The sequence below is a fragment of the Phoenix dactylifera genome, unplaced genomic scaffold (assembly GCF_009389715.1).
Source record: "Phoenix dactylifera cultivar Barhee BC4 unplaced genomic scaffold, palm_55x_up_171113_PBpolish2nd_filt_p 001445F, whole genome shotgun sequence".
In the NCBI taxonomy this organism is placed as follows: domain Eukaryota; kingdom Viridiplantae; phylum Streptophyta; class Magnoliopsida; order Arecales; family Arecaceae; genus Phoenix; species Phoenix dactylifera.
In genome coordinates, this window is record NW_024068764.1 from 47584 (window position 1) to 75501 (window position 27918).

At 39.1% G+C, this 27918-nt stretch overlaps 1 protein-coding gene across 1 annotated transcript; it reads left to right on the forward strand.

The window, feature by feature from the left end:
- Positions 1-2569: 2569 nt before the first annotated feature.
- LOC103718951 (protein YIF1B-B-like) lies at positions 2570-27859 on the forward strand. Its single transcript, XM_008807967.4, has 5 exons — positions 2570-2693; positions 26486-26668; positions 26789-26887; positions 26986-27137; positions 27208-27859. The coding sequence occupies exons 2-5, from the start codon at positions 26510-26512 to the stop codon at positions 27587-27589; spliced, it is 792 nt and encodes a 263-aa protein (XP_008806189.1). The 5' UTR covers positions 2570-2693; positions 26486-26509; the 3' UTR covers positions 27590-27859.
- Positions 27860-27918: the final 59 nt, after the last annotated feature.

Sequence of the window (27918 nt, forward strand, 5' to 3'; positions counted from 1 at the left end):
GGAAAAGTAATGAAATGCCTCTTGTTTGGTTGGAGTTTTCAAAGGAGAGAGATGGGAAAGTTGTATTTCCATGGGAATATGATTCCCATATTTCATGGGAAAGTCTTTCCCATGAGAAACATGGGAAAGTTACTTTCCCATGAGGTGGGAATCACTCCTTTTTTATTTTTTCCCAAAAAGACCCTTCAACATTAAAGAAGCATTAAAGAGGCATTAAAGAACTAATTTTTATTAAGGGCATAATAGGAATTATACATAACTTTCCTAGGAAAGTAGATGGTCAACCAAACATAAGCACTTTGGAAATTTGTCACTTTCCCATGGTTAACCAAACATGCCAAAAGTACTTTTCTAGGTATCCTCTTCCTAGGAATCTGATTCTCAGGAATCATATTCCTAGGAGGGAAAATACTTCCCGCGAACCAAACGAGCCCTAAGAGGAAAACAAAACCAACCTTTTAGTCCAAGAAAGGAACTTGTTTTTTGATAGCATATCATGCCATTCAAAAAAGCCAATTCCAGTGTTTCATGTCTCGTATTTGTCTATGCAATAAGCAACCTGTTGGAGTTTTTTCTTCTTTATTTGAAAATATTTTAATTAAAAAAAACCAACCCTACCCTCTAAATTTTAAATTTTAGTTGGTTCTAATATTTTAAAATATTTTATTTATATATTTTATATTTTCTTACACTTCTCTTCATATGTGGGCCGGACTTTTCTTTAATGGGTAAGCCCAATATGTAAAATTTTTTTAATAATAGGGTTAAAGAGTGGGGAGACAGTGTTCGAACTCAAGACGTCTTCTTTGATACCATGTTGAAATCACTACTTGTCCCAAAAGCTCAAGTTGATAGGATGAGGTAGATTTATTTATATATTTTATATTTTTTACATTTTACTTAAATAAAATTTTGGATGCTTTGGGGAAGTACGCTAGTAACCGTGCACACACGCTGCGGCCAAAACAATTGCATCAATCTCTTGATTTCTTTTTATAATTTTTTTAAAATATTACTTTAAAAATATAAAAAATTCAATATAGCAATTTCTAGGTGTCCTTCCCCGAACACAATCCCCATATAAGAATATTCGTTTCATTTGAAAGTTTCATTCTTCTACAGGTGATGCACTTCACTTCTTTGGGTGACACGCACACAAACCTATAGCCTTTTTCAGCAAATTGGCTTTAGAAACCGGCAACGAGTGCATTTTTGTTCTTAGCGTATCAAATGTGTGCTTTGTGTCTGTGTGAGTGTGTTTGGAGGCAACAATGTAGTTCCTTCACAACCCGAACAACAATGTTAACAATCCGAGCCAGATAAATTTATCAAAAAAAGAAAAGGATGTCAACTAATAAATAATATAATAAATTTATTTATAATAATTAATATATGAAAATATGAATAATATTATTGATAAATAATAAATATAATTCTTATATTAAAATATTTATTAGTAAATATTAATTATTAATAAATAATTAACAAACATTTATTAATTATTAATAAATAAATCATGGAATTTATTAATAATAAGTATATTTATTTATTGATAAATAAATTTATAAAATTTATAATTAATATTTATTTATATACCAAAGAAATACTAAAATTTATTTATAATAAGATATATATTTTTTAGTATATGTACATTTAATTTAAAAATATTTATTAACTTATGTAAATATATTTTAATATTTAAAATAGTCAATATTGACCGCTTTTATGTAAGTAGACCATAGATAGCTAATAAATAGATTTAACAAAAAAATATCATTACTTAAATTATTTATTCAAAAATATTGTTGAAAATTTGGTAATATTTCTTAGAGCATTACCTCCAACTAAATATAATAATTATTTTATGGTGCTATTTTTTAGAGTAATTCTTCCATTAATCAAACATGTTAAAAATTATTTTCCTTCGCATTTATTTGCAAAGATAAATGATTTTCAAAAAATTCAAAGATTACAGGATCTGACATACTCAAATCGAACGAACCCTAAAGATCTAATCGACAGTCAGAAATTATCTTTAAAAAAAATATAATCGTTCTTTTTCTTAAAAAAATTGTTGAATTATTTTTTTTCTTAACGACACCATTAAATACTACAACTATCTACATTTTGTGTTTCCATTATTTTTCTTTAACAAAGCTGTTTGCTATGCCATTGATTTCTCACTTTCTCATTCCATTGAGAACATCAGTGCAGAAGCTAAGCAGGTTAAATCTGTTATACAGCTAAACAAGTTGACTTGATCTACTTATTAAATAAGTTAAGCAGGTTGGATCAAATTATTTGCTTATTAAACATAATAAATTTAAATTTTAAATGTTATCTATTTAATAAATAGAGCAGATTGAAATTTGGGATTTTCTGATTCAACTTTTTCACCCATATAGGATATAGCAGAGGCTGAAGATATCTGAATAGTATCTTGAAACTAACCTTTTGGGATGAGGCGTTGTTACAATTTATATGATAAATATGTAGGCCAACATTTTTATAGGCGTATATAAAAGCATACTTATACGCAAAGTCTGGAAAAAAAAGTTATTTATTAACTCGTAAAATATCAATTAAACGACCTCGTTCGAAACCGCTCTAACTATAAACGTCGGCCTCCGCTTTCCCCTTTCTTTCGGTATCATCTTTGTTAGAGCTCCGATCGGGATCTTCTTCTTCTCGAGGTATCAATCTCCCCCTGATTGTCTTACTCGCAGAAGCATTGATTCATCGAAGATCCGAGCTTCGAACAATCTTTTCTTTCTTCGATGCTCTCTTACATTTGCCTTCATCCAGATCTGCGAGCATTCTTCTTCTTATATACCGAATCTTGTTTTCAAGTTATCTTTTTGTTTATCTCCATTTCTTTCTCAACGATTTGATCAGTTCTATAACAATAAGCATGAGATTTATTATGCTGAAGGACAGAACAAGAGGAATGGTTTTTTTTTTTAACTCTTTTGGATCCAAACCGCATAAATTTCCAAGAAAAAGAGGGTTTATTGTAGCAGGTTAAGAATCTAGCAGTGGATGGAATATTCATGAATTTTGATGAATGAATTGGGTGGAAAATGGTTCATTTTATGTCATGTTATGTCTTTGAGGAACTCGGAAAAATGTGATTAGATTAATGCTAAGTCATTCAATGCCTGTCATTAGTAACTACGGTGGATGGCAGGAATACAGGATTTCTGTTCTGGCTTTTTTATGAATTATTGCATCTTGATTGTACCGTCTGAATCCCTGGGTGAACAGTCGATGCTCCGCGCATTTAGAAAGAAAAATACTTACCTGCATGTTTGTCCCTCTTGATGATAAGGTTTAAGGAGACTTCTGGTTATGTAGAAAGAATTTCTGCAGCTAAGGGCTGTCGACAGATATCCTGTTGGCATAGGCAGGAGGATGGATCACCTAATTATCCATTTAGTATTTTATTTACCTTTCAAAGGCATATATGTGTGGAGTGGTCTCCGGTCAATGTTGAAGAAGCTTCACCATTGAAATGCAAAGATGGTAAGATCTATGCCACTAATGAGATATGTATATGTGGCTAATTGATATTGAGACTTCAAAACCATATTTGATGAACTCATTGGTTTCACTCAAACCTTACATTGGAGCAAATTATTAAAAGAACATTGATGCAGTCATTCCATTTTTAACCGATTTTTTATTTGTAATAGTAATTTTCTTCTTTGGAACCATGGTTGTTCAGTTTAAGCTAGCACAGCAGACAAGGTGTGTCACTTGAGTTGAGTCCAAGATTTGGCCAAGTCAAACAGTATATCAGGGGTTATGAATCTAAGCCAAGGTGTTGCCCAAATAGACAACCCAAGAGGGGGGGGTGAATTGGGTTTTAAAATAATTTTGCAATTAAAACGTTGTGGATGACTAATTAATACTTTACCAAGATGGTTAATTAATTGCTATGTGCTGTGAATGAAATGAGAGTAAAAGAAAGAGACAAACAATCACAAACACAAGGCTTTTATAGTGGTTCGGAGCTAACCCTTGCTCCTACGTCCACTCCTCAAGTCTCACTTGGGAATTCACTATAACCCCTTGGATTACAGCCGGTTGTTTTACAAGCTCACAACCAAACTTGTTGTTTTACGAGCTCACAACGAACTCGGTCGGTTTTCCCTGGCTCACCGACTAGAACCACCCCGATTGTTTTTCCGGGATCACAATCGAACCCTTACACGTTGGTTTTACACTCGGCTCACCAACCAACCTCTACACCCTTGATTCAATCCCCCGATTGAACCAAGCAAAGACAATATGGAAAGAATAAGAAACAAACAGAAAAACTGAGCTTCTTAAAAAGCAGATTTGCTACAATATAAACTAGAGAGAAGTTAAGAGCCCTCAAACACTTTTGAGTTGGAGTAGAGTAGGGCTTCTTGAACTTTGAGTCTCCTCTGGAATGTCTGGTCGACTTGAATGCAGGAGGAGGATTCTTTAAAATGCTGGGAAGAGGAAGTTGGATGGAGTTAATGGCGCTCTTCCTTCTTTTCGTTGAAGACAAGTATGCAGAGAATGAATGTTTGATTTCTTTGAATGGAATGGTGCTTCTCTGCCTTGCTACAGTCCTCTGTGGCTATTTAAGCCATCCCCCACGGAAACTAGCCGTTAGACACCTTTTTCTGCCCGTTCTGCACACTCTGCACAACCTGACAATATGTCCGTTGGGGGTCGGAGTCGACTCGCGCGATCAGGAGTCGACTCGGCTGTAGCGGGAGTCGACTCATGCTTTTCTGGAGTCGACTCGGCAACTGTTCCGGATTTGAATTAAAGTGGCCTCTTCGACTGGGAGTCGACTCGACTTGACCCGGAGTCGACTCGCCAACTTCTGGAGCTGACTTGGCATTTTCGGAGTCGGCTCATCCCATGAAGTCCACGGAGCCAATTTTCAACCTGGCCCACTCGAGTCGACTCGACAATCCTGGGAGTCGACTCGGCGCTCAGAGCCCGAACTCCCGATCTTCTGTCTTTTGGCTCGTCCAGTCTTGGAGTCGACTCGGACTGTTCTGGAGTCGACTCGGCTCTCAGTTTCCGAAACATGGCCTTCTGCCTTTTTGGTGTAGCGCTGCCTTGGGGTCGACTCGAGCTGTCTGGGAGTCGACTCGGCTCTTAGAGACAATAATTCGGTCTTCTGTCTTTTTGGGGTCGCGCTGTCTCGGAGTCGACTCGCGCATTGCGGGAGTCGACTCGAATCTCAGAGTCCGAAAACTGCTCTCTGACTTTTGCCTTGTGAACCACTGAGAGTCGACTCTCGCTTTCTTTGGAGTCGACCTACCAACCATCGGAGTCGACTCGCGTTCCACAGGAGTCGACTCGAATCTCAGGGTCGAAATTCGCTCTCTGACTTTTCTGTCTGTAACTCCTTAGAGTCGACTCATACTACTCCGGAGTCGACTCGGTAAACATCGGAGTCGACTCGCGCACTTCAGGAGTCGACTCGCTGACAGGTTTTGAGTTGATGCTTTCTGCTCGTCTGTCTGTTCTCAGTCGGAGTCGACTCGTAATGATCCGGAGTCGACTCGAGCCCGTGCCAGTGATTCTGATACGCTTGGAGTCGACTCGTAATACTCTGGAGTCGACTCGAGTCTCAGACTTTGGTTCAAACTGACTTCTTAACTTATCCAAAATATTATGAACCAAGTCTAGAAACACTTTAGACAAGATTTTCACTGAAACACTCAATTGAATTCATTAGTAAACAAGAGATATACTCAGATGCTTTGAGCTCATCAAAATCAAATAGGGTTATGATCAATCACTCCACACAAGGCTAGGCAAAGGTTATCATGAAAGGTCTTATTAAGATAATGGGCATAGCTAGTTTCAGGACTAGGAATCTATTAAGGTGAAGTATAGGGCTTATGATGACATTTACAATAAGTTAAACAGGAAAGGGCTCATGGTAGATTTCAATCACAATGGTTGTTGCATTAGAGGAAAAAGATTTTAATCCACTGGTTGCATAAGATTGGTTGATTCTCATGATAGGGTATATGTGCTGAGGAAGATTAGATTTCCGGGAGCTGTTGAATGAGAATGATGCTATAAGCATATAAGAGGGAAAGGTTCATTATAGAAGGGGGACAATAGAGGAAATTCAACCAATTAAATTATAACAGCAGGGGGCAGATATAACATGGGGAAAACAAAACAAAATCTTTTAGCATGTTTTGGCCCATCAGACATAGTACGGAAATTAAACAAAGATATTTAGTTGACTTCATCAAAATATGTAGTAAATGAGATAACAATGACCAGGAGATTGGCAAAACATTGAGTATATGTAAAGTGAATTGCTCAATAAACAAGGAAATAAAATCCATAAATGAATTCAAGTGTCTGGTTATTTAATTTATCCAAGCTTGAAAGGTGTGAAACAATAAATTTTGGAATTAAAGCTCCCCCTTTCATTTGGAATTATATAAGCCTTCATATCATGCAATCAATTGTTTGGCTTATATATATTTAATGATTTAGCTTTCTTAAAAATTCAGATTCTCCCCCTCAACATATGCATTCAACTTTGTTTTGATTCTCTGAATTTCCTTTTAATGCATTGCAGTTTTTGAACTGAAATTTTTGGTTTTTAGAGGGAAAATCTGTCAATTTGTTCTTGAGTAGGATTCAGCTAATCTCCGAATATCCCTTGAATAGATTCTGGAGATTACTCCATTAGGAGCCCCAACAGAGAGATAATGAGCCTCGAGGTACCAAATCCACTAAGAACAAATTATGTTTTAAATTTTGATTCTCATTTTGAGTTCTTTTATGTTGATTCCATTTACATATCTACTAAATATTTCTCCCCCTTTTTGTCATCATATCAAAAAGGAGGTAAGCAGAACAAACAATCACTTAGAGATCAAATTGCACACAATTGAAGAGAATATGTCTACTCATTGTATTGATGTGTATGTAAATACATTTTAGAATACAATACGTAAAGCAAAAAAGTACATGTCAAAATAACACAAAATGATCTAAGGCTTCCTCGAGGAGGATGCGGGTCCCCGGGGCATGCGCTCTGCAAGTAGTGTGACTGCATTGGTGACGTGCTCGAGCTGTCGGATAATGGCCGAGGTGGCCCTGCTATGTGTCGTATCGAGCTCGGTCACCGACTTCTGAAGTGTGTCCAGCTTGTCGATGAGCACATTCGCCAAGCGCTCGGCCCCCTGGGTAGTGGTGCCCATATCCTGTCGGACGTTATCGCGCATCTTCCGAGTGGTGCTCGAGACTTCGCTCATGCTATGGAACTGGGCTTGGACTAGGAACCGTACATTGTCGATCTCTTCCCGCACATGGGCCGTCATCTCAGTCACGGCTGTCAAGGAAGGGACCAACGCTGAAGATGGTACAGGAGAGGGAGCAGGCACTGAACCCCGGAGCTCCCGAAGTAGATCATCCCGCAGGTCTCTAACTATCTCCTGGCGCAACTCCCGGAGCTGCTCAGGAGCGATCCGGACCTCCATGGGCTGAGGAGCTGAGGAGGAGGGTCCGGCTGAGGTGGTAGGAGCAGAAGTGGAGGGAAAGTCAGGATAATCTGAGTCTGGCTCAGGACTAGGGGAATGTCTGGTGGTATGTGTGGAGGTGGAAGACTTCCTAACCCAGGTCCCCTCTACCTTCCGAAACCCCATCCTGTGTAGGGTCCCCGGACGCATGCGATCTGTCCATCGCAATGCGCGAGAGGGTTCCCCCTCAGGAATAGGGATCTCGGCCTCCCTAAAGATAAGGGTGAACATCATGCCATAGGGGAGGGTGAGCCTAGGTCTATCTAGTGGCTCACATAGGTATCTATATATCATCTTGGGAAAGTTTATGGGGGTATCCTGAAGAATGTAGTACATGAGGGCTAGGTCCCTCTCAGACACAAAATCGAACCGTCCGGTCTTTGGGAACAAAGACCGAGAAATGATGCTCAAGAGGAGCCGCATCTCAATTGAAAGTGAGCTGGCGGACACCTCATCTAAAGGGGACTGGGGTGGATGCCCTAGAATGGCCGTAAGGGCCTCAGTCCTATCTTCGGGGTGTGTGGGAGCCACCCCTAACTGTGGAAGGTGGAGGATTTGGGCTATGAAATCCTCGGAAATAAACAATGGGACACCGGCTACGGTTCCCTCTATTCCCCCATTCCCCCTATGGACAGTACCATAGAACTCTCTAATTAGGCTAGGGTATGTGGGGAGGTCTAGGGAACAAAAGTACTCTAAACCCTGGGCCTTAAGTCTATCTCCTATAGTGAAGCCCTCCCGGGAGAGATAGTCGAAATCGACGTATCTCCCGGTGGAGACCGCCTTCCCGGTACACGGCCTCGAGGGAACGGCCCTCGGCGGGGAACGAGCCGGAGGTTGTGGCCTCACGGGGTCGTTCCGAGCCTTGGAACGCCGCTCGGCACCGGTCGCGGAATGGGGCCTCTTCCGGCTTGGGACAGTGGCTTTGCGAGGCATGGTTGACCTAGAATGGTATGAAATCCTAATGGACGATGAAGGATCAACGGGAAAAGGACCTAGGGGCGGCCGGAGACGTTCTAGGAGTCGGCTCTAGGGTTTTGAACAGTGGCGGCGGTGAAAATAAGTGTTTTCTAAACGATGGAGTTAGGGTTAAAAAGTCGGATCCCGACTGCGAGTCGACTCCACTGAGTCGCGAGTCGACTCGACCTCGAGTCGACTCCAAAATATGCGCGAGTCGACTCTCCTTAGGCGCCTGTTGACCTCGAGTCGACTCCTTACTGTATGCGAGTCGACTCCCCCTCTGCTGCCATTGTTTTCGAGTCGACTCCCGTAAATGTGCGAGTCGACTCCCCCTTACGAGCCGACTCTGAAACTTACTCGAGTCGTCTTGAACTCTGGCACGCACCTTAAAATCATGCTATGTTTGTGCCGAATGAGGGAAAATCACTAAGTTATGATCTGATTTGATGATCATTGTAAAGAAACTCTAAATTAACCACAATCTAATCATCAAAATCAATGAACTAGTGGAAAACACCACTAGCATGGATCAATCACTCCTAATCCCCTCCTAAGCACACTAAATCTCTCTTCACTTAGGAGTTTTGTAAAAATGTCAGCTAATTGATCATCAGTACAAACAAATTGTAGTGTCACATCACCATTCAGTACATGATCTCTTATGAAGTGATATCTTATCTCAATATGTTTAGTTCTTGAATGCTGAATTGGATTCTTAGTTAGATTAATGGCACTTGTATTATCACAATTAATGGGTATTTTATCTTGTTTAATGCCATAATCTTCTAATTGTTGTTTGATCCATAAGATTTAAGCACAACAACTCCCGGCTGCAACATATTCAGCTTCAGCAGTAGATAATGCAACCGAGTTTTGTTTCTTGCTAAACCATGAGATTAAGTTTTCTCCTAGAAATTGACAAGACCCGCTGGTACTTTTTCTATCAAGTTTACATCCAGCAAAGTCTGAATCTGTGTATCCTATTAATTTTAGGCTAGATTCTTTAGAATACCATAAACCTATATTCTTAGTTCCTATTAGGTATTTAAAGATTCTCTTAACTGCAATTAGATGTGATTCCTTAGGATTAGACTGATATCTAGCACACATGCAAATACTAAACATGATATCAGGTCTACTTACAGTAAGATACAATAAAGATCCTATCATACCTCTATATAGTTTCTGATCTACAGATTTACCTGATTCATCTTGGTCTAATTTGCATGATGAGCTCATGGGGGTGCTGATTGACTTGTTCCCCTCCATATCAAACTTTTTAAGCATCTCCTTGATATATTTGGCTTGATTGATGAAGATGCCTCCTTCAGACTGTTTGATTTGAAGCTCGAGGAAGTAGTTCAGCTCTCCCATCATGCTCATCTCAAATTCACTCTGCATCAAATCAGCAAATTCTTCGCAGAGGCGATTGTTAGTAGCACCGAAAATAATATCATCAACGTAAATCTGCACTAATAACATATCTTTTTTTTGCTTTTTCAGAAATAGTGTTGTATCTACATTACCCCTAGAGAACTCATGTTCTAATAGGAATTTGCTAAGCCTCTCATACCATGCTCTAGGTGCTTGTTTCAAACCATAAAGTGCTTTGTTCAATTTATATACATGATTAGGGTATTGATGATTTTCAAAACCAGGAGGTTGTTCTACATATACCTCCTCATTAATATACCCATTTAAAAATGCACTTTTTACATTCATTTGAAATAGTTTGAAGTCCTTAGAGCATGCATATGCTAATAATAATCTAATAGCCTCAAGTCTAGCTACAGGAGCAAAGGTTTCATCAAAATCTATACCTTCTTCTTGATTATAGCCCTTTGCTACTAGTCTAGCCTTATTCCTTATGACAATTCCATTTTCATCAAGTTTATTTTTATAAATCCATTTGGTACCTATAATTGGATATTCAGAAGGTCTTTCAACTAGATTCCATACTTTGTTTCTAGTAAATTGGTTTAATTCTTCTTGCATTGCATTTATCCAATTTACATCTTTTTCAGCTTCTTCTATGCGTTTAGGCTCAAAATGTGAAACGAAAGCTAGATGATTGTTTAAGTTCCTAAGGGATGCTCTAGTCCTAATAGGTTGAGACGGATCATCTAGAATTAATTCCTTAGGATGCCCGTGAGCATACCTCCAAGCTTTAGTTAGCCCATGATCTACTATAGTCTCTTGGCTTGATGATGCATCTTCAATTAATTTTTGACTGTTATCTTGTAATGTCATCTCGTCAATCTTTTCTTCAAGAATTTCCGTATCATCATCAAAATTAACTCTCTTACTAGAAGAGATATCACTAGAATCATCGAAGACAACATGTATGGATTCTTCTATAACTAGGGTTCTTTTATTAAAGACTCTATATGCTTTACTAGTTGTAGAGTACCCTAAGAATATGCCCTCATCAGATTTAGAATCAAATTTTTCTAGATTATCTTTCCCATTATTATGAACAAAACACCTACATCCAAAGATATGAAAATAGTTTACCTTTGGTTTTCTGTTTTTCCAAAGTTCATAAGGTGTTTTCTTTATAATAGGTCTCAATAAAACTCTATTTAATATATGACAAGAAGTATTAATGGCTTCTCCCCAAAAGTACTTAGGGAGGTTACTTTCACATAACATAGTTCTAGCCATTTCCTCTAGAGTTCTGTTTTTCCTCTCCACAACTCCATTTTGTTGTGGTGTCCTAGGTGCAGAAAAATTGTGTGTTATCCCCTTTTTACTACAAAACTCATCAAATAAATGATTTTCGAATTCGGTACCATGGTCACTTCTAATAGCTATTACTGAAGTATCTCTAGCATTAGTTACTTCTTTATGAAATTTCTTGAAAACTGAAAAAGCTTGATCCTTATGAGCTAAGAACATGACCCAAGTGTATCTAGAATAATCATCTACAATAACTAGACCATATTTATTTCCATCTAGGCTTGTGGTTCTAGTTGGTCCGAATAGGTCCATGTGTAGTAGTTCTAGAGGTCTAGAGGTTGAGACACAATTTATAGATTTAAAGGAGTTCTTTGATTATTTGCCAAATTGACATGCTTCACATATTTTATTCTTTTCAAACTTTAATTTTGGCAAACCTATCACCGAATCTCTTTTAACTAGGTTAGATATTGTGTCCATGCTTGCATGACCTAACTTACGGTGCCATAACCAACTAGCATCATTGTCCTTAGTTTCATTAACAACTAAGCATGGGTTGTGTTTGGCAAGATCCTCAAGGTCTACAACATACACATTTCCACGTCTTATTCCTTTAAAAACTAAACTATTGTCATTTGGGTTTGTTACGATGCATAGTGATGGTTTAAACATAACATCATAACCTTTATCACATAATTGACTAATGCTTAATAAATTATGCTTAAGACCGTCAACATATCTAACATTATCAATAAAAGTAGAAGGGGTAATTTGTACTTTACCTATACCAATGATGTGACCTTGGTTATTGTCTCCAAAAGTCACAGCACCTCCCTTCTTAGCTTCAAGGGTGAAGAATTGATCCTTGTCACCCGTCATGTGTCTTGAACAGCCACTATCCAAGTACCAACAATTTTTGTTGACCTTGGCTGCAAGACACTCCTACACAAGCAGATCATATAATTTTAGGTACCCAAGTTTTCTTGGGTCCTTCATGGTTAGTCATGTTGGTTCCTTTTGGAACCCATACCCTTTTGATTTTTCTTTTAGTTTTTCCTTTTCTATAGTCACATACATTTGCTTTATGTCCTACAGTTCCACAACAAAAATATGTTATTTTCTTAATTTTACTTTCTCCTGCTTTAACAAAGAAGTTACTAAGAAGTTTTTACTTGTTTTTAGGTTTGTATCCTAGACCTGCTCTATTGAATACAGCTCGTTGACTATTAAGTATCATATTTAATTTTTCAGAACTATATGTAAATTTTTCAACCAAGGGTTTGTATTTCTCAAGTTCTTTAGTTAGTGTCTGTTTTTCTGCTTTTAGATCATTTAGTTCTTTTGTGATACTCTCATTTATATGTTTATAGTTTTTGGGTTCTAATGTTTCTTTGTTCAGCCTTTCATTTTCTTTAGTTAAGGTATTATTCTTTTGTATCAAGATTTGGTTGCTTGTTTTAAGTTCTACATTTTCTTTGATAAGAACATCTTTATCCTTAACTAATGAATCATACTTACGGAGATGAGTTTGGTTAGTTACTTTTAGTTCTTTGTTTTTAACGTTTATCATTTTGTATTCATCCATTAATTCATTGAAAGCATCATACAGTTCATCGAAAGTAAAATCTAAATGTGGTGCGGATGTTACCTCATTTTCATTGGCCATGAAGCAGAAGTTGGCCTTTTCTACTTGTTCCTCATCCGATGAGGATGATGATGTGTCGAAGTCCAATAGGGTGGTGACAAGGGCTTTCTTCTTCTTGTACTTGCTCCCCTTCTTTGGTAGAGGACACTCAGCTCTGATGTGTCCCGGCTTCTTGAACTCATAGCATCCAATCCCCTCATTTTCCCTTTCCTTACCTTTATCCTTCCGATAGGAATTTGAGGGGCCTCTCCTCTGATGAAAGGTCTTCTTTTGATTGATGAATCTTCTGAATTTGCGCACGAGAAGAGCCTCATCATCGTCTCCCTCATGATTCTCTTCTTCACTGCTGCTACTGCAAGACAAGTCTTTGTTAGATGATGTAGATTTAAGAGCTATTACCTTTTTCTTATGGGAGGACTCTTCTTCGCTGTGCTGCTTCATTGTCAGCTCGTGCGTCATTAGGGATCCAAGAAGCTCTTCAAGTGGAAGTTTGTTCAAGTCCTTAGCTTCTTGGATTGCCGTCACCTTGGCTTCCCATGACCTTGGTAAGCAGCGAAGAATTTTCCTGACAAGATCACTGTTAGTATAGTTTTTGCCAAGGTTTTTTAGGCCATTGACAATGTCAGTGAATCTAGTGAACATGCAAGTGATTGTTTCATTAGGATCCATTTTAAATAGTTCATACTTATGAACCAATATATTTATTTTGGATTCTTTGACTTGATTCGTGCCCTCATGGGTCACTTCAAGTCTATCCCAAATCTCTTTTGCAGAATTGCAAGTAGAGACCCTATTGAATTCATTCCTATCTAATGCACAGTAAAGCACATTTATTGCTTTGGCATTGAGTTGTGCTTTCCTAAAGTCATGGTCATCCCAATCCTTTTCTAGTTTGGGTACATTGACACCCTCTACATAGATGGATGGGATGTATGGTCCATTCACTATGATGGTCCACATCTCATAATCTTAGGCTTGGATAAATATCCTCATCCTAGCCTTCCAATATGAGTAATCGGATCCATTAAAGAATGGGGGTCTTTGGGTGGACTGACCCTCGATGTGGGAAGATCCAAATGGGGTTGTCATTTTGATCTTTGACTCTTAGGGTAGAAGAGTTTAGGCTCTGATACCACTTGTTGCCCAGATAGACAACCCAAGAGGGGGGGTGAATTGGGTTTTAAAATAATTTTGCAATTAAAACGTTGTGGATGACTAATTAATGCTTTACCAAGATGGTTAATTAATTGCTATGTGCTGTGAATGAAATGAGAGTAAAAGAAAGAGACAAACAATCACAAACACAAGGCTTTTATAGTGGTTCGGAGCTAACCCTTGCTCCTACGTCCACTCCTCAAGTCTCACTTGGGAATTCACTATAACCCCTTGGATTACAGCCGGTTGTTTTATAAGCTCACAACCAAACTTGTTGTTTTACGAGCTCACAACGAACTCGGTCGGTTTTTCCTGGCTCACCGACTAGAACCACCCCGATTGTTTTTCCGGGATCACAATCGAACCCTTACACGTTGGTTTTACACTCGGCTCACCAACCAACCTCTACACCCTTGATTCAATCCCTCGATTGAACCAAGTAAAGATAATATGGAAAGAATAAGAAACAAACAGAAAAACTGAGCTTCTTAAAAAGCAGATTTGCTACAATATAAACTAGAGAGAAGTTAAAAGCCCTCAAACACTTTTGAGTTGGAGTAGAGTAGGGCTTCTTGAACTTTGAGTCTCCTCTGGAATGTCTGGTCGACTTGAATGCAGGAGGAGGCTTCTTTAAAATGCTGGAAAGAGGAAGTTGGATGGAGTTAATGGCGCTCTTCCTTCTTTTCGTTGAAGACAAGTATGCAGAGAATGAATGCTTGATTTCTTTGAATGGAATGGTGCTTCTCTGCCTTGCTACAGTCCTCTGTGGCTATTTAAGCCATCCCCCACGGAAACTAGCCGTTAGACACCTTTTTCTGCCCGTTCTGCACACTCTGCACAACCTGACAATATGTCCGTTGGGGGTCGGAGTCGACTCGCGCGATCAGGAGTCGACTCGGCTGTAGCGGGAGTCGACTCATGCTTTTCTGGAGTCGACTCGGCAACTGTTCCGGATTTGAATTAAAGTGGCCTCTTCGACTGGGAGTCGACTCGACTTGACCCGGAGTCGACTCGCCAACTTCTGGAGCTGACTTGGCATTTTCGGAGTCGGCTCATCCCATGAAGTCCACGGAGCCAATTTTCAACCTGGCCCACTCGAGTCGACTCGACAATCCTGGGAGTCGACTCGGCGCTCAGAGCCCGAACTCCCGATCTTCTGTCTTTTGGCTCGTCCAGTCTTGGAGTCGACTCGGACTGTTCTGGAGTCGACTCGGCTCTCAGTTTCCGAAACATGGCCTTCTGCCTTTTTGGTGTAGCGCTGCCTTGGGGTCGACTCGAGCTGTCTGGGAGTCGACTCGGCTCTTAGAGACAATAATTCGGTCTTCTGTCTTTTTGGGGTCGCGCTGTCTCGGAGTCGACTCGCGCATTGCGGGAGTCGACTCGAATCTCAGAGTCCGAAAACTGCTCTCTGACTTTTGCCTTGTGAACCACTGAGAGTCGACTCTCGCTTTCTTTGGAGTCGACCTACCAACCATCGGAGTCGACTCGCGTTCCACAGGAGTCGACTCGAATCTCAGGGTCGAAATTCGCTCTCTGACTTTTCTGTCTGTAACTCCTTAGAGTCGACTCATACTACTCCGGAGTCGACTCGGTAAACATCGGAGTTGACTCGCGCACTTCAGGAGTCGACTCGCTGACAGGTTTTGAGTTGATGCTTTCTGCTCGTCTGTCTGTTCTCAGTCGGAGTCGACTCGTAATGATCCGGAGTCGACTCGAGCCCGTGCCAGTGATTCTGATACGCTTGGAGTCGACTCGTAATACTCTGGAGTCGACTCGAGTCTCAGACTTTGGTTCAAACTGACTTCTTAACTTATCCAAAATATTATGAACCAAGTCTAGAAACACTTTAGACAAGATTTTCACTGAAACACTCAATTGAATTCATTAGTAAACAAGAGATATACTCAGATGCTTTGAGCTCATCAAAATCAAATAGGGTTATGATCAATCACTCCACACAAGGCTAGGCAAAGGTTATCATGAAAGGTCTTATTAAGATAATGGGCATAGCTAGTTTCAGGACTAGGAATCTATTAAGGTGAAGTATAGGGCTTATGATGACATTTACAATAAGTTAAACAGGAAAGGGCTCATGGTAGATTTCAATCACAATGGTTGTTGCATTAGAGGAAAAAGATTTTAATCCACTGGTTGCATAAGATTGGTTGATTCTCATGATAGGGTATATGTGCTGAGGAAGATTAGATTTCCGGGAGCTGTTGAATGAGAATGATGCTATAAGCATATAAGAGGGAAAGGTTCATTATAGAAGGGGGACAATAGAGGAAATTCAACCAATTAAATTATAACAGCAGGGGGCAGATATAACATGGGGAAAACAAAACAAAATCTTTTAGCATGTTTTGGCCCATCAGACATAGTACGGAAATTAAACAAAGATATTTAGTTGACTTCATCAAAATATGTAGTAAATGAGATAACAATGACCAGGAGATTGGCAAATAAATGGAGGGAAAGTAGGGCTAGTAATGAAAGCTGAGCTGAATATTGGGCTGTTTTAGCTTCACTCTAATGCTAAGAGTGTGCTCAATCCTGGCTAGGCTTTAGACAAGCTTATACATATATGTGCATGTCTAATTAATAAGATGAGCATAAAATGCGGCTTAGGTTCCTCTATTGTGATCAAACAAGCATGGTAATCTGATTTCCAAGCCAAGCCATGCTAAGAGAGCTAGCTAAGAAATGCAGTTTATTACCAAGGATTTACTAAAGTCGTATGATTAATTCATTTTTCTTTTCTTTTCAAGCTATAGAAAAATTTCCATAAGAAAATTAATACAGGTAACAAGGACTTATAAAAGCATTTTAATGGAACAATGAGTAAAGATGAAAACCTGTATATGGTTTTTCTAATATAGGAAAAGCTTATAATAGATGACCAAGAGAGATTACTTGGTGGGTAGGAGAAATAAGGAATCTCAATTGGTTATACTAGCTACATAAAACATGTATACAATAACTCTTGTGTGTTCTGTACTGCTTGTCAGCATGCTTGATGCATGAGTATTTGGTGGTGATGGGCTAACAATAGGAGTTGGCTTATGGCAGCTACCTCTTAACATTATTCTAAATCAACTTTGTGTCAATATTTGAGAGGGTGCTACTTGGTGCATGTTAGTCCTAGAACCGGTTCCAGCCCCTTACCAGCCGGAACCCATATAGAACTGGCCGGAACCGGTTACTTACCGACCAAAACCAGCCGGTAAGTGCCCGAACCGGCCGGAACTAGTCGGTTCGGTGCAGACTCGGTGCGAACTAGCTGGCTCATACTGAGCCATTCTGGTTCCAAGCCCGGTTGATACTGTAGCAGTGTACTTGATGCTTTTTAAAGCATTAGATGTGTGTTGGGAAGGCTAATGCACAATTCTTCCTACACTCGGTCGCTTCCTCTTCCCAAACTCCAAAAATAACACCGATTCAGGCTATCAGAAGAAAGATCTAAGGCTAAATAAGGTGTGCTTTCTCTCTCTTACCCATTTCCTCCTTTTTTTTAGGGGGGCTTGAAAAAATAGCACAAAAATTGCTCAAAAATAAAGGAAGATCATAGCAAAATTTTTGATTTAGGCTTATTTTTTTTATACGTTGTAGATCTATGGACAATCTACATACTTACCTAAAAATTTTTAGTTTTTGGATTATATATAATTTTTAAAAATTAAAAAAATTATTTTTAGATTAAAAATATATTTTTTTAAATAAATAGAAATTAAAAAATTGTAAATTCAGAAACATATTTAGGGGCATGCAAGTTACTCTCCATAAAAATTTGGTATCCATTTATTTAAGTTTTGATGTGATCATGTGCACAGTGGTCTAAGCCTAAATTTAGAAAAAATTAAGAAATAAGTAGCCTTTGATGCATGCCCGAGGGCCTAGAAAAATATATGCAGCATTTATTGTTGGGTTCTACATGGATCTACAGGAGCCGAAGCTTGATAAGCGAGGATCGCCTTCACGACCGCCAGTTTCGTAGCCAGCGAGGCTAGGGTCAATACAAAGCAATGGCTGAGCGCAATATTCCATGCATTCTTTCAGTTGATCAGCCATAGCCACAGAAGAGTTTGTTATCACATGACTCCTTGTCCGAGACATCCTTTCAAGAGATATGATCGAGAGATGCTTAGACGAGGCCACTGCGCTACCCAGTCGACTCGGTCAGAAGGGTGACATACATCCTTCCAACATAGCCAGACAGAGAGGGGCACGAAAGGTAAGAAGCTCAGCACACATAAAAAAAATAAAAGGCACCTGCAACTCTAATGGAGAGTGTTGAGGAGGAGTCAGTAAACTCAGATTCAGAAACCAGGAGCAGCAGTAATGACAATTCTGGTGGTCATAAATCTACCGGCCAGAGAGAGAATGGAGGATAGGACACCATTGTTTATGAGACATATCCATAGGGTGGTCTTCAATTCACCGGTGAGTTTCAGTTTATGCATACCACAGAGGATAGGAACCACGGTGCACGATCTGGTAGAGTCTGCGGGGATATGATTGCATATAGGAGATGGGCTCCTCGAGGTTATTCAGGAGGACACGATGTAGTTGGAGATAACTTCGCACGTAGAGTAGGATCCATAGATATATCGGGTTCTGAGTCGTATACTAGATCCTATTATCCACAGTCACATGTAGTCTATGATTCATACGGATACGGATTTGGATATGGTGCGTCTGAGGCATCTTCCGGTGGCTACTTCCCTATGCAGCTCGGAGCATCTTACGAGTCGGATTTTGCTGTCGACATATTCGGATAGACCCCTCCACAGCTGTATTATCAGCTAGAGGATATCTCTCAGAGCTAGAGCTTCAACAAAAAATCCAAGAGTACTTATAACTCGACGTGCGTTCCTTTTGGGATGAACGTACAAGACTACAACGCCGCTTGGTTACCAGGATGGGCTGATGTGCCTTCTGACTATGCCGATGATCCGAATATTTATGAGAGGCATTACCACTCGACCCGATTTTAGATATCAGTATGTATGTTGGACTTTAAATATATGTAATTGACTGCATTATTTTTAAATTTTTACGTCACTAGATTTGAGGATATTTTATGTTGTCCATTTTATCATTTGTATCATTTTAAAGCAATAAGATGCATCATCTAGGTTAAACCGGAATCATAGAAACATCAAACAAATATCAAAAAGAAAATTAAATTAGACTTAAATTCATAGAAAAAGTTTGAAAAGAGTGATTACCAATTAATTTTTTTTTAAAAACTCCAAAAAAAATACCGATTCCGTACAGGTCTGAACCGGTGCCGAACTGTATCGGGCGCCGACCGGTATGGATCCCGGTGGTGGTTCGGTGGACCTTGGTTCAGATAAATGTGTGGTAACTTAATAGCTGTAAATTTGTGAATGGTCACATTAGAGAATGACTGGAATAGATAGACTTAAAGGTGAGGAAAATCATTTGAGATGGTTTGAACAGGGCCAATGTAGAAATCGATGGCAAGGTGCGATTTGTGTAACCTACTCCAAATTGATGTAACAATGCCTATTTCCCATGTTTTATATGTTTATTAGTTATGTTGGTAAGCAAAAGGCAGGCTGTTTTATCTACCATAAGGACCTTGCAACGCATGCATGTTCAGTTTCTATGGAACTTAGTGCTTGAGCATCATTATATTTGTTATTCATATATAACAAAAATTACATTGTTGTTGTTAAGATACAATATTCATAGGCAAGGTGTACAAGCGAAATAAATTCAACCTTCTCATTGATTGGATGCTATGCCTTCTTTTGTAGTTATAACTTGTATACCTGATAACTTTAATAGGAAATTGGGATCAATTTATCCCTTAGAATGTTCTTTTCCAAGTCTGTTAGGAAACTTTGCAACTGGAACAATTAGCAGTTTGCTAATTGTTCTATCTTTTCCATATTCTTTTAATAGTTTTATTGTTCTATCTTTTCCTAAGGAGGGTAGGAGCCATATCTTTCAAGAAAGGCATCTGTCCTTTAATCATAACATGTGGCTTGCTGTTTGTGACATTGAATTTCTTGTACAGTTGTTCGAAGTCCAAAGGTCAATCAAGTGTAAAATGAGCCAATTTGGTACTACTGTACTTACTGATGAGGAAGCAGCTTTTTTTGTGCCTTGAAGCAGTGAAACTATAAGCCGTCCTTAGGATACATCCTTTTATGACACTAAAACAAAATTTCATGGGAAATGTCTTCATAATTTCGTATATATTTTTCAAAAACAATATGGTGAATTTCTAGTTATCTTTTCCAAGAAATAAAAAAGCTCTTTGTATATGATACATTAGTATATTTATGCTTTACAAATTTCACATTTTGTGAGAACTAGTTACCCTTAATGGAGGTTGAAACTGGAGAGGGTATTTAGGCATGGAGAGGGGAGCATCTATTAATGGAATTAGAGTGCTTGGACCTCCTAAGAAGCAATCACTTGTAGGGTCGGAGGAATCGGTACCGGGTACCATACCGGTTCTCTGGCGGAGCAAGTCAGTACGAGCCGTGTCGAGCCCGTATCGAGAGAGAAAACCTGCCAGAGCCGAAGAAGGAGAAGAGAAAGAGAGAGTGAGCAGGGGAAAGAGGGAGAAGAAGTGCTGGCAGACACTGGCAGGGGGCGGCAGAGGCTGCAGGAGGGCGGCGAAGGCCGAGGCCGTGGCTGCGGCTAAAAAAATTTAAATTTTTTTTAATTTGAAAATTTTTAAGCTGCGGCCGGTTCCTTTGTATCGAAAGAGAGAGCAATGGCCTCCGCCGCCCCCCGCGGTCTTCTGCCAGCGTCCGCCGCCGCTCCTTCTCCCCCCTCCCCCGCTCGCTCTTTCTTTTTCTTCTTCTTCTCCAGCTCCGGTAGTGAGCCATTTTTCAAGCCGGAACTGTACTACTGAGCCACCGCTATGGCTCGAAACGGGCGGAACTGTCCGGTTCTGCATTCCATGGCACATGACATATATTACATCATATTTGGATCATGGTTAAGTGGATTCCATTAGAACATCAATGTGTATAGAAAAAGCCATACCCTTGATAAGATACAATATAAATGATATATCATTTTATCTTAGTAACGTTGGGATTAAACTAAAATTTACTGAAGGCACAATCACTATAACAATTATGCTTTTTATTGAATCAAGATTGAATTTTGTATTCTCATGAAACTTGCATATGCATTATTTTGGATTTTTGATTGTATGTCCAAAACAAGGGAATTTATAAAGAATACCTTGTTTTAAAGCTATCAGGAATTATAATTTGTGACTGTGGCTCACATATTTTAAACAAAGCATTTCCTTGTCGTTGGGCAATTTGTTGCCAAAAGTTTTCTGCTTAAGAAATGTTGGTTGTGTTATCAAACTGGATTTGTGGGATGTTTGCAAAATTTTTGTAGCTAAGTTGAAAAATCTATAGCAAAGATTTTTGACACCCTATGTTAGCTAGAAAATTACATATTTTTGTCTGGATAGAAGCATATATCTTATGCATTGTAGTATGCATGGTGACATGTTTTATGGATAGGAACTCTAAATATGAGATATGTTTCTTGTTTGTTTTACATATTAGACCATGGTAACTGTGATATCTCATGGGACTCGCAAGTAATAGAATCATGTGTTTTATTTTCGTTGGTCCTAAATTACAAATAAATTGATTTTATAATCTTATAATTTTCCATTGTCAAAATGTTACCTTGAACTGTTCATTTGAACCAATATGGTAAAGATCAACTTTTGTGATTTGTAGTGGAAAATCCAATTGATATGATGTTTGCACATTCCCTTAAGAACCCACAAGTGTTTAGCTCAACCTATTCCATGACAAATAGCAAATTCCATGGAAAATAACAACAGTAGGAGCTCAAAGATTTGGTAGATCTGAATTCCAGGACTACCATTTTCTTCCTTTTGTAATATCATACGATTTCTTAATATTATAACAGGATGAAAGCCTTGTTTTGGGCTTGTCTTGTATTCTTATATACATGCACCTCAAGGTTCTTCCAATAGGTCTATATTTATGTTTGTAATGCTGGGATGCACCAGTGCTGCAGAAAATTTACTCTAGAGGTGTTTGGCTATTTGCATAGCAAACCAGCAGCTCTTGTGTCTCTATTTACATATGTACTGGGATCATTTGGTGATTTTAAATGTCTATTAGCTTATTTTCCTTTCAGGACTTGGACATTGATTGGGAAAACAGAACATTTAAATGCATTTGAAGGTTATTTACAAGCGCCACATTGGATTATGATCATGCTTTTGGTTTGAGCCTTGTGAAAAGATTTTGGTCATGGCATGCCTCAGCATCTATCCACACATTGAATCTTGTTGCAGTCACTTGGCTAAATGCGAGGCATCCATGAAATTTTAATTTTAGCTCCATGAGGGCCTTCTTTTGAAGCATCCAAGCCAAAGATTGTTTTGGACGTTTTGTTTGCAAATAGAGGACAATAGGCTTTTAATCTATTGTTTCTCCCCCTCATTTGGATTTTTTTCAATCATTCATGTCACTTTGGGGGAGGAAAGCTTGAATTGCTGGAGTGAATCTTGGCCATGCACTTTCAGATAGCTAGGGTCTGTCATGCTCTCCAATGATCTTATACCTAAACTCTGATACTACTTCTTTTATGCCCCAAACCTGACACCCGGGTCTGGAATGCGACCCGACCGCACACTTCCTAGGGCAGAACTCTAGAGAATATGTAAGGCCTGAAAAATAATGATCCGTGAACAATCTTAATATCCGTGAACAATAATAATCTTAATTCATAACAAGCAATAAAACTGATCCAATTATAGAATTTAATCATCCAACCAGTATTAGTAATGCTCTATCTATTCATTCCTTCCACTTGTGATCTCAACCATAGCCAAGTACTACGCAACCTGCAGCTCTAAAAAAGAGAAAGAGGAAAGGACTTGTTATCTTTATAGCCCTGTAAGAATTCTGAACCACTACACCATAAGTAATAAGAAAATAATCAATTAGAAATATAAAATGAATATCGATCAATACTTAGAAAGCTCAACAAATAACATGCATATAAGTTCTCATTATCATCTTTTCAAAGAAGCATATATATATATATATACATATATATCTCAAATATAACCAACTGTTCAATAATAATTTCTGATGTCATTTCATCCGTTTTTATTAATTTAATTTTTATGTTTCTCATTGATTAACTTTCCACTTTGGACAATCCAATATCAGGACTCAGTCCAAGACTATACTACCATGCGTAAGCTCGTGGAGGCTATTCCTATATGTCAGCCCATGACGCTACAAAAATCCACGTGTAAACTCGTGGAGCCTATCCTATGCATAAGCTCGTGGAGGCTATTCCATGCATTAGCCCATGGGTGCTATCCCATGATGAGATTAGTCCAAATCATATCTTGTCCGTTTGATTTACATGCTCCTCTTGTCAAATCAGTTATCACTTATATAACGATTTTTTTTCGAATTCAAGATATCTTTGTTCATATAATCATGTTCTCAATATCTGAGAGTATAATAATCATACGAATATATTTGTACTGAAAATCATATAAAACATATTATCACATGCCAAACCAAATTTATCGATGTAAATCTTATGATGCCAATCCAGCGGTACAAACCAATAAACATATATATATATATATAGTGATGAAGTATAGAGATTCTTACCTCTATCGCAATCTAACGCAACTACAAGACTATCAATCCGCATCTAACATGTTCAGTCAATTTAATATCAATATTACACTAACTTATCCCTTATCAATTACTCACTATATTAATGAATCACTTATTCAATAATTACCTAATTTTAGAGTTCTAATATTTGAATTATCGATATTTTCTCTATTCTTCTCTAATTGAAATAAATAAAAGGCTAGTAGGATCTTACCTCAATTTAGATACTAGAGTATAAGATCTTGTTGGTCTTCTTTCTATCCGGATGATTGTAGCCACATACAAAACCAGAGCTGACTATAAAAATAGATTTGTATAGGAAGATATACGAGGTTGGCTAGATGACAACGCTCAATTGTTCGCTTCAGTTAGTACAACGTAATCCAATTCATCTGATCAAGAAATTTATATCCAATCAAGAAAAAGGTAATAGATCAAGGGTTATCAATTATGGATCCAATGGTAGCTGACAACAGTCGGGTGCAGGACGGACAAGGTCAACTAGGTAGCAGTGTTCGATGATCCAGGTCGGTCCGCTTTGGCCAATCAAATCAGTCAACTCATGAAACAAAAATCAGACCATGGTATAGATAACACAATAGGGACTAATGATGGTAGAATCCAACGGTACTTGGTGATGGTCAGGTTAAGGCTAGCGCGACGGGTGGTTGCAGTGACACTGGTCCAGGACCGTTTACTGGGGTTAACCCGAGTCTACAATTAAAACATCTAGAACCCTTTTGCTGGATCCATAGAATCATGCGAAGAGAGAAACAGAGAAAAAGATCAAGAGAGAGAGGAGAGAGAAAGAAGAGAGGAGAGAGGAGAGAGAAAGAAGAGGCTCTCTTCTTCCCCAAAATAGGGGAGAGACGTTCTCTCCCTTTCTTCTCGGATCAGTGGGTGGTAGTCACCAAGGCGGCCCAACCCTTGGCGACGACGACCACGGGCGGCCCTTCAGCTGCGGCACCACCAATGACGGTGGTCGGCCGGTGCGAAGAAAGAAAGAAGAAGAAGATAAATCATGGAAGAACTTAGCCTAGATCACGGCCGATCTTCTTGAATGACTTCCGCCCAAACATAGAGGTCTTGGGAGGTGGCAAAACTCGGCCAATTCCGGCGGCCAGCAGCGACAGAACACAGAAGAAGCCGAAACTGGGCACCCCTATTTCGGATGGTATTCCGGTGATCACCGGCCTAATCGGAACAATCCCGAAAGAAAGAGAGAAAAGGTAGTTCAAGGGGGTCGGGTCCTTACCTAGTTTTCCAGCGGCATTCGGCCGTGGCAACGGTGCGGACAACGACCAACAATCGGAGAGGAATTTGAAGAAATCCGGCGAGGATTGTTTGGGATCCGCGAGCAAGGGATTTGAGGGAAGAGGGGAGGGGCTTTATAAGTTGAGTCATAGGGCTTTCACCGTAGTCCAGTGAGTCTTAGGATTCCTCTTCCACGAGGAACTCGGGGAGGAAGAGGACTCATCGGAAGTCCTCCTCCCCCTGTTGCACGTTCCAGCGCACGTTGGGTGACCCAAGCGGCCGGTCCAGACCACTCCAGGCCAGACCAGACTGGCCCAAGCTCACCTTAATATGGGCTCTTTCCAAATTTGTTGTACCGATTTTATCCAGTGGAGTACCCCAAATACTGTGATATCAGTTATTATTTATTTCACAAAGAATTAGGTCCAAAACTATATAATTGACTCTGGTATACACAAAACCTGCCAAGGTGATTCAATAAGCTAATGTTATGACGATATTAATTTCAGATGTGAGGTTTGTTTATCCTTTAACTCTTTGTAGTGAATGTAATTCCAGAACTATTATCTAGTTTCAATGTCTCCAGGAAAGCTTTTTGAGGCTAATATGAAAATCTAACAGATGTCTGTGCATTCCATCCTGCTGAGTAAAGCAAGCAGCTCATCTGCTGCTAATTGCCTGGACATCCTGTAGGAAGAATCTATTTACTAACCATATAAGAACTGATGATTTCTGTGTCCCTGTAAGGCACTCTTCTAGGAGAAAATCTGCTAAAATGTGTAAACTAAGCACTGTTGGATTAACAGATTATAGATTACTGGTTCACAGTACATGTTTCAAGATCAAGTGTCTCCTTGTAGTGAAATGGATACTGTTTCCGGACCAAAGCTAACAAAATTGTAGTTAAATGGGCAATGTCAATTTCATCATTTCTTCTACCGAACTTTGATGCAAGTTTTAGTGTTAATTGGGGTAGGCTGTTGCATAAGGCCAAAAAGAATTATACACTCTGATGCATTATCTGGTACTGGATATTGAGAATCCTGGTAACCTAAAGGCCTTTGAATGAGAAGGAGATTCTTCTAAACATGAATAGAACATTCTTACAAAGAGTATACCAAGTAGTTTCTTGCTTGTGCTTAAACTACTACAAAATGAACTTTCTTCCTTTCTCTTTTCATACAATTTCTGAACTTTAATGTTCAGTTTCATCATGTTCATAAGAAATGTAGTGAAACTGCTGGCATGCAGTATAAATTTTAGAAACCTAAAGGGTTTGATTTACTTTCCATAAATAATACTTGTGTAGCTTTCATAGTGTTCATGTGCACAGAATTATTGCAGATATTTTAATGCAATATGACTTTCTATAAAAATTATTCTGATGTCCACTTTCCTGGAAATCTATAAATATTATATCCGTAAACATAATTCTTAAGGTTTTGTGTATAAAATTATAGATTCAGCTGCTATTGTTCGGGCTGTTCTGATTATTCTCAAACTTGAGGAACATGTGTGCTTCCAAATGGAGCGATTTTACGCTGTTTGTTTTTATTCAGGTAATTTTCAGCTATTTGACAGCAATGAATGGCAGTCTTGGTAACCAGTCTGGCATGCAAAGATCCCCACCGAACCCATTCGGAAATGCTTTCTATGGGACTGGATCTGGACTCATCCGTGGTGGACTAGGAGCATATGGGGAGAAATTCCTAGGCTCAAGCTCTGAATTTATGCAAAGCAATGTATGCTGAGGATAAAACATTCATATAGTAAAACAAATCAGTCAGTCTTTTTCTCCACTGGGTAGCAGTGCATTTACATAAAGCAAGGGGCTCACAATCACCTTCATGATTTGTGAACAGATTAGTCAATATTTGTCTGATCCTCAGTATTACTTTCAAGTGAATGGCCAGTATGTGAGGAATAAATTGAAAGTGATCCTTTTCCCATTCCTACACAGGGTAAGGATGCTTAATTTACTTCTTTTCCTCCTGTATCTGGTCAGCTAGCTCCTTGTACTATAACTATTGTCACATGTCCTTTGATTTCCTTCATCCAGGGACATTGGACTAGAATTACAGAGCCAGTTGGAGGTAGGCTTGCCTACAAACCTCCAGTTCATGATATAAATGCCCCAGATTTATACATCCCCCTCATGGCCTTTGGTACTTATGTTGTGCTCTCAGGATTCTCATTGGGTGTTTTTGGAAGGTAAGACAAGTCTTAGACACATCTACAATCTTTCATCATTGTGCCATTAACATGTTCTTATCCAGTGCAGATTTACACCAGAAGCATTGAGTCTACAGTTTACAAAAGGATTAGCAGGCTGGTTCTTCCACATCCTCCTCCTAAAAGGGTTGTTGTATTCCTTAGGCAGTGGTGAGGCACCATTGCTGGACATTGTGGCCTATGCCGGGTATGGATTTGCTGGCTTGTCCCTTGCTGTTCTGGCAAGGATCTTTTGGAGCTTCTCATATTATTTTCTGCTGCCGTGGATATGTGTGTGCATGGCTGTGTTCCTTGTAAAGACCATGAAGAGGGTCCTTCTTGGAGGAACTAGGGGGTATGAGAAGCATTCCACCAGGCATCATTATCTTCTGCTCTTCATGGCTGCAGTTCAGTTCCCCTTGCTGTTCTGGCTTGGTAATGTCAGTGGGTAATAATTTGCTTTTCCTGGCTCTTCTGCTGATCCATGGTTTGAATGAGATATCACTTTGGTATGTGGATTCAAACTTTTATGCAATCTTTGCCATTGCATCTATACTTTTGCCTCATCATGCTCTGATGCTCATTTCATTTACTTGGGGTGGGGATATCATTCTTATTTTTTTCGATTGTACTCATCATTGGAGAGCTGAATTGAATGCCAAATACGAGTTAATGGCAGGAAACATTTAAGACAAGAATGGGGTGTGTTCTTAGTTTGCGTTTGGGTTCTGAACTATGATTTAGTATAGTCAGTGAATTCATTTGCCTTCTTCTGTTATCC

Bases quoted from the DNA above. Each gene is read 5' to 3' on its own strand.
- LOC103718951 (XM_008807967.4), top strand. From the start codon at position 26,510: ATGAATGGCAGTCTTGGTAACCAGTCTGGCATGCAAAGATCCCCACCG. The intron at 26,888-26,985 runs GTAAGGATGCTT...TCCTTCATCCAG, and splicing joins TTTTCCCATTCCTACACAGG to GGACATTGGACTAGAATTAC. The intron at 27,138-27,207 runs GTAAGACAAGTC...TATCCAGTGCAG, and splicing joins TCATTGGGTGTTTTTGGAAG to ATTTACACCAGAAGCATTGA.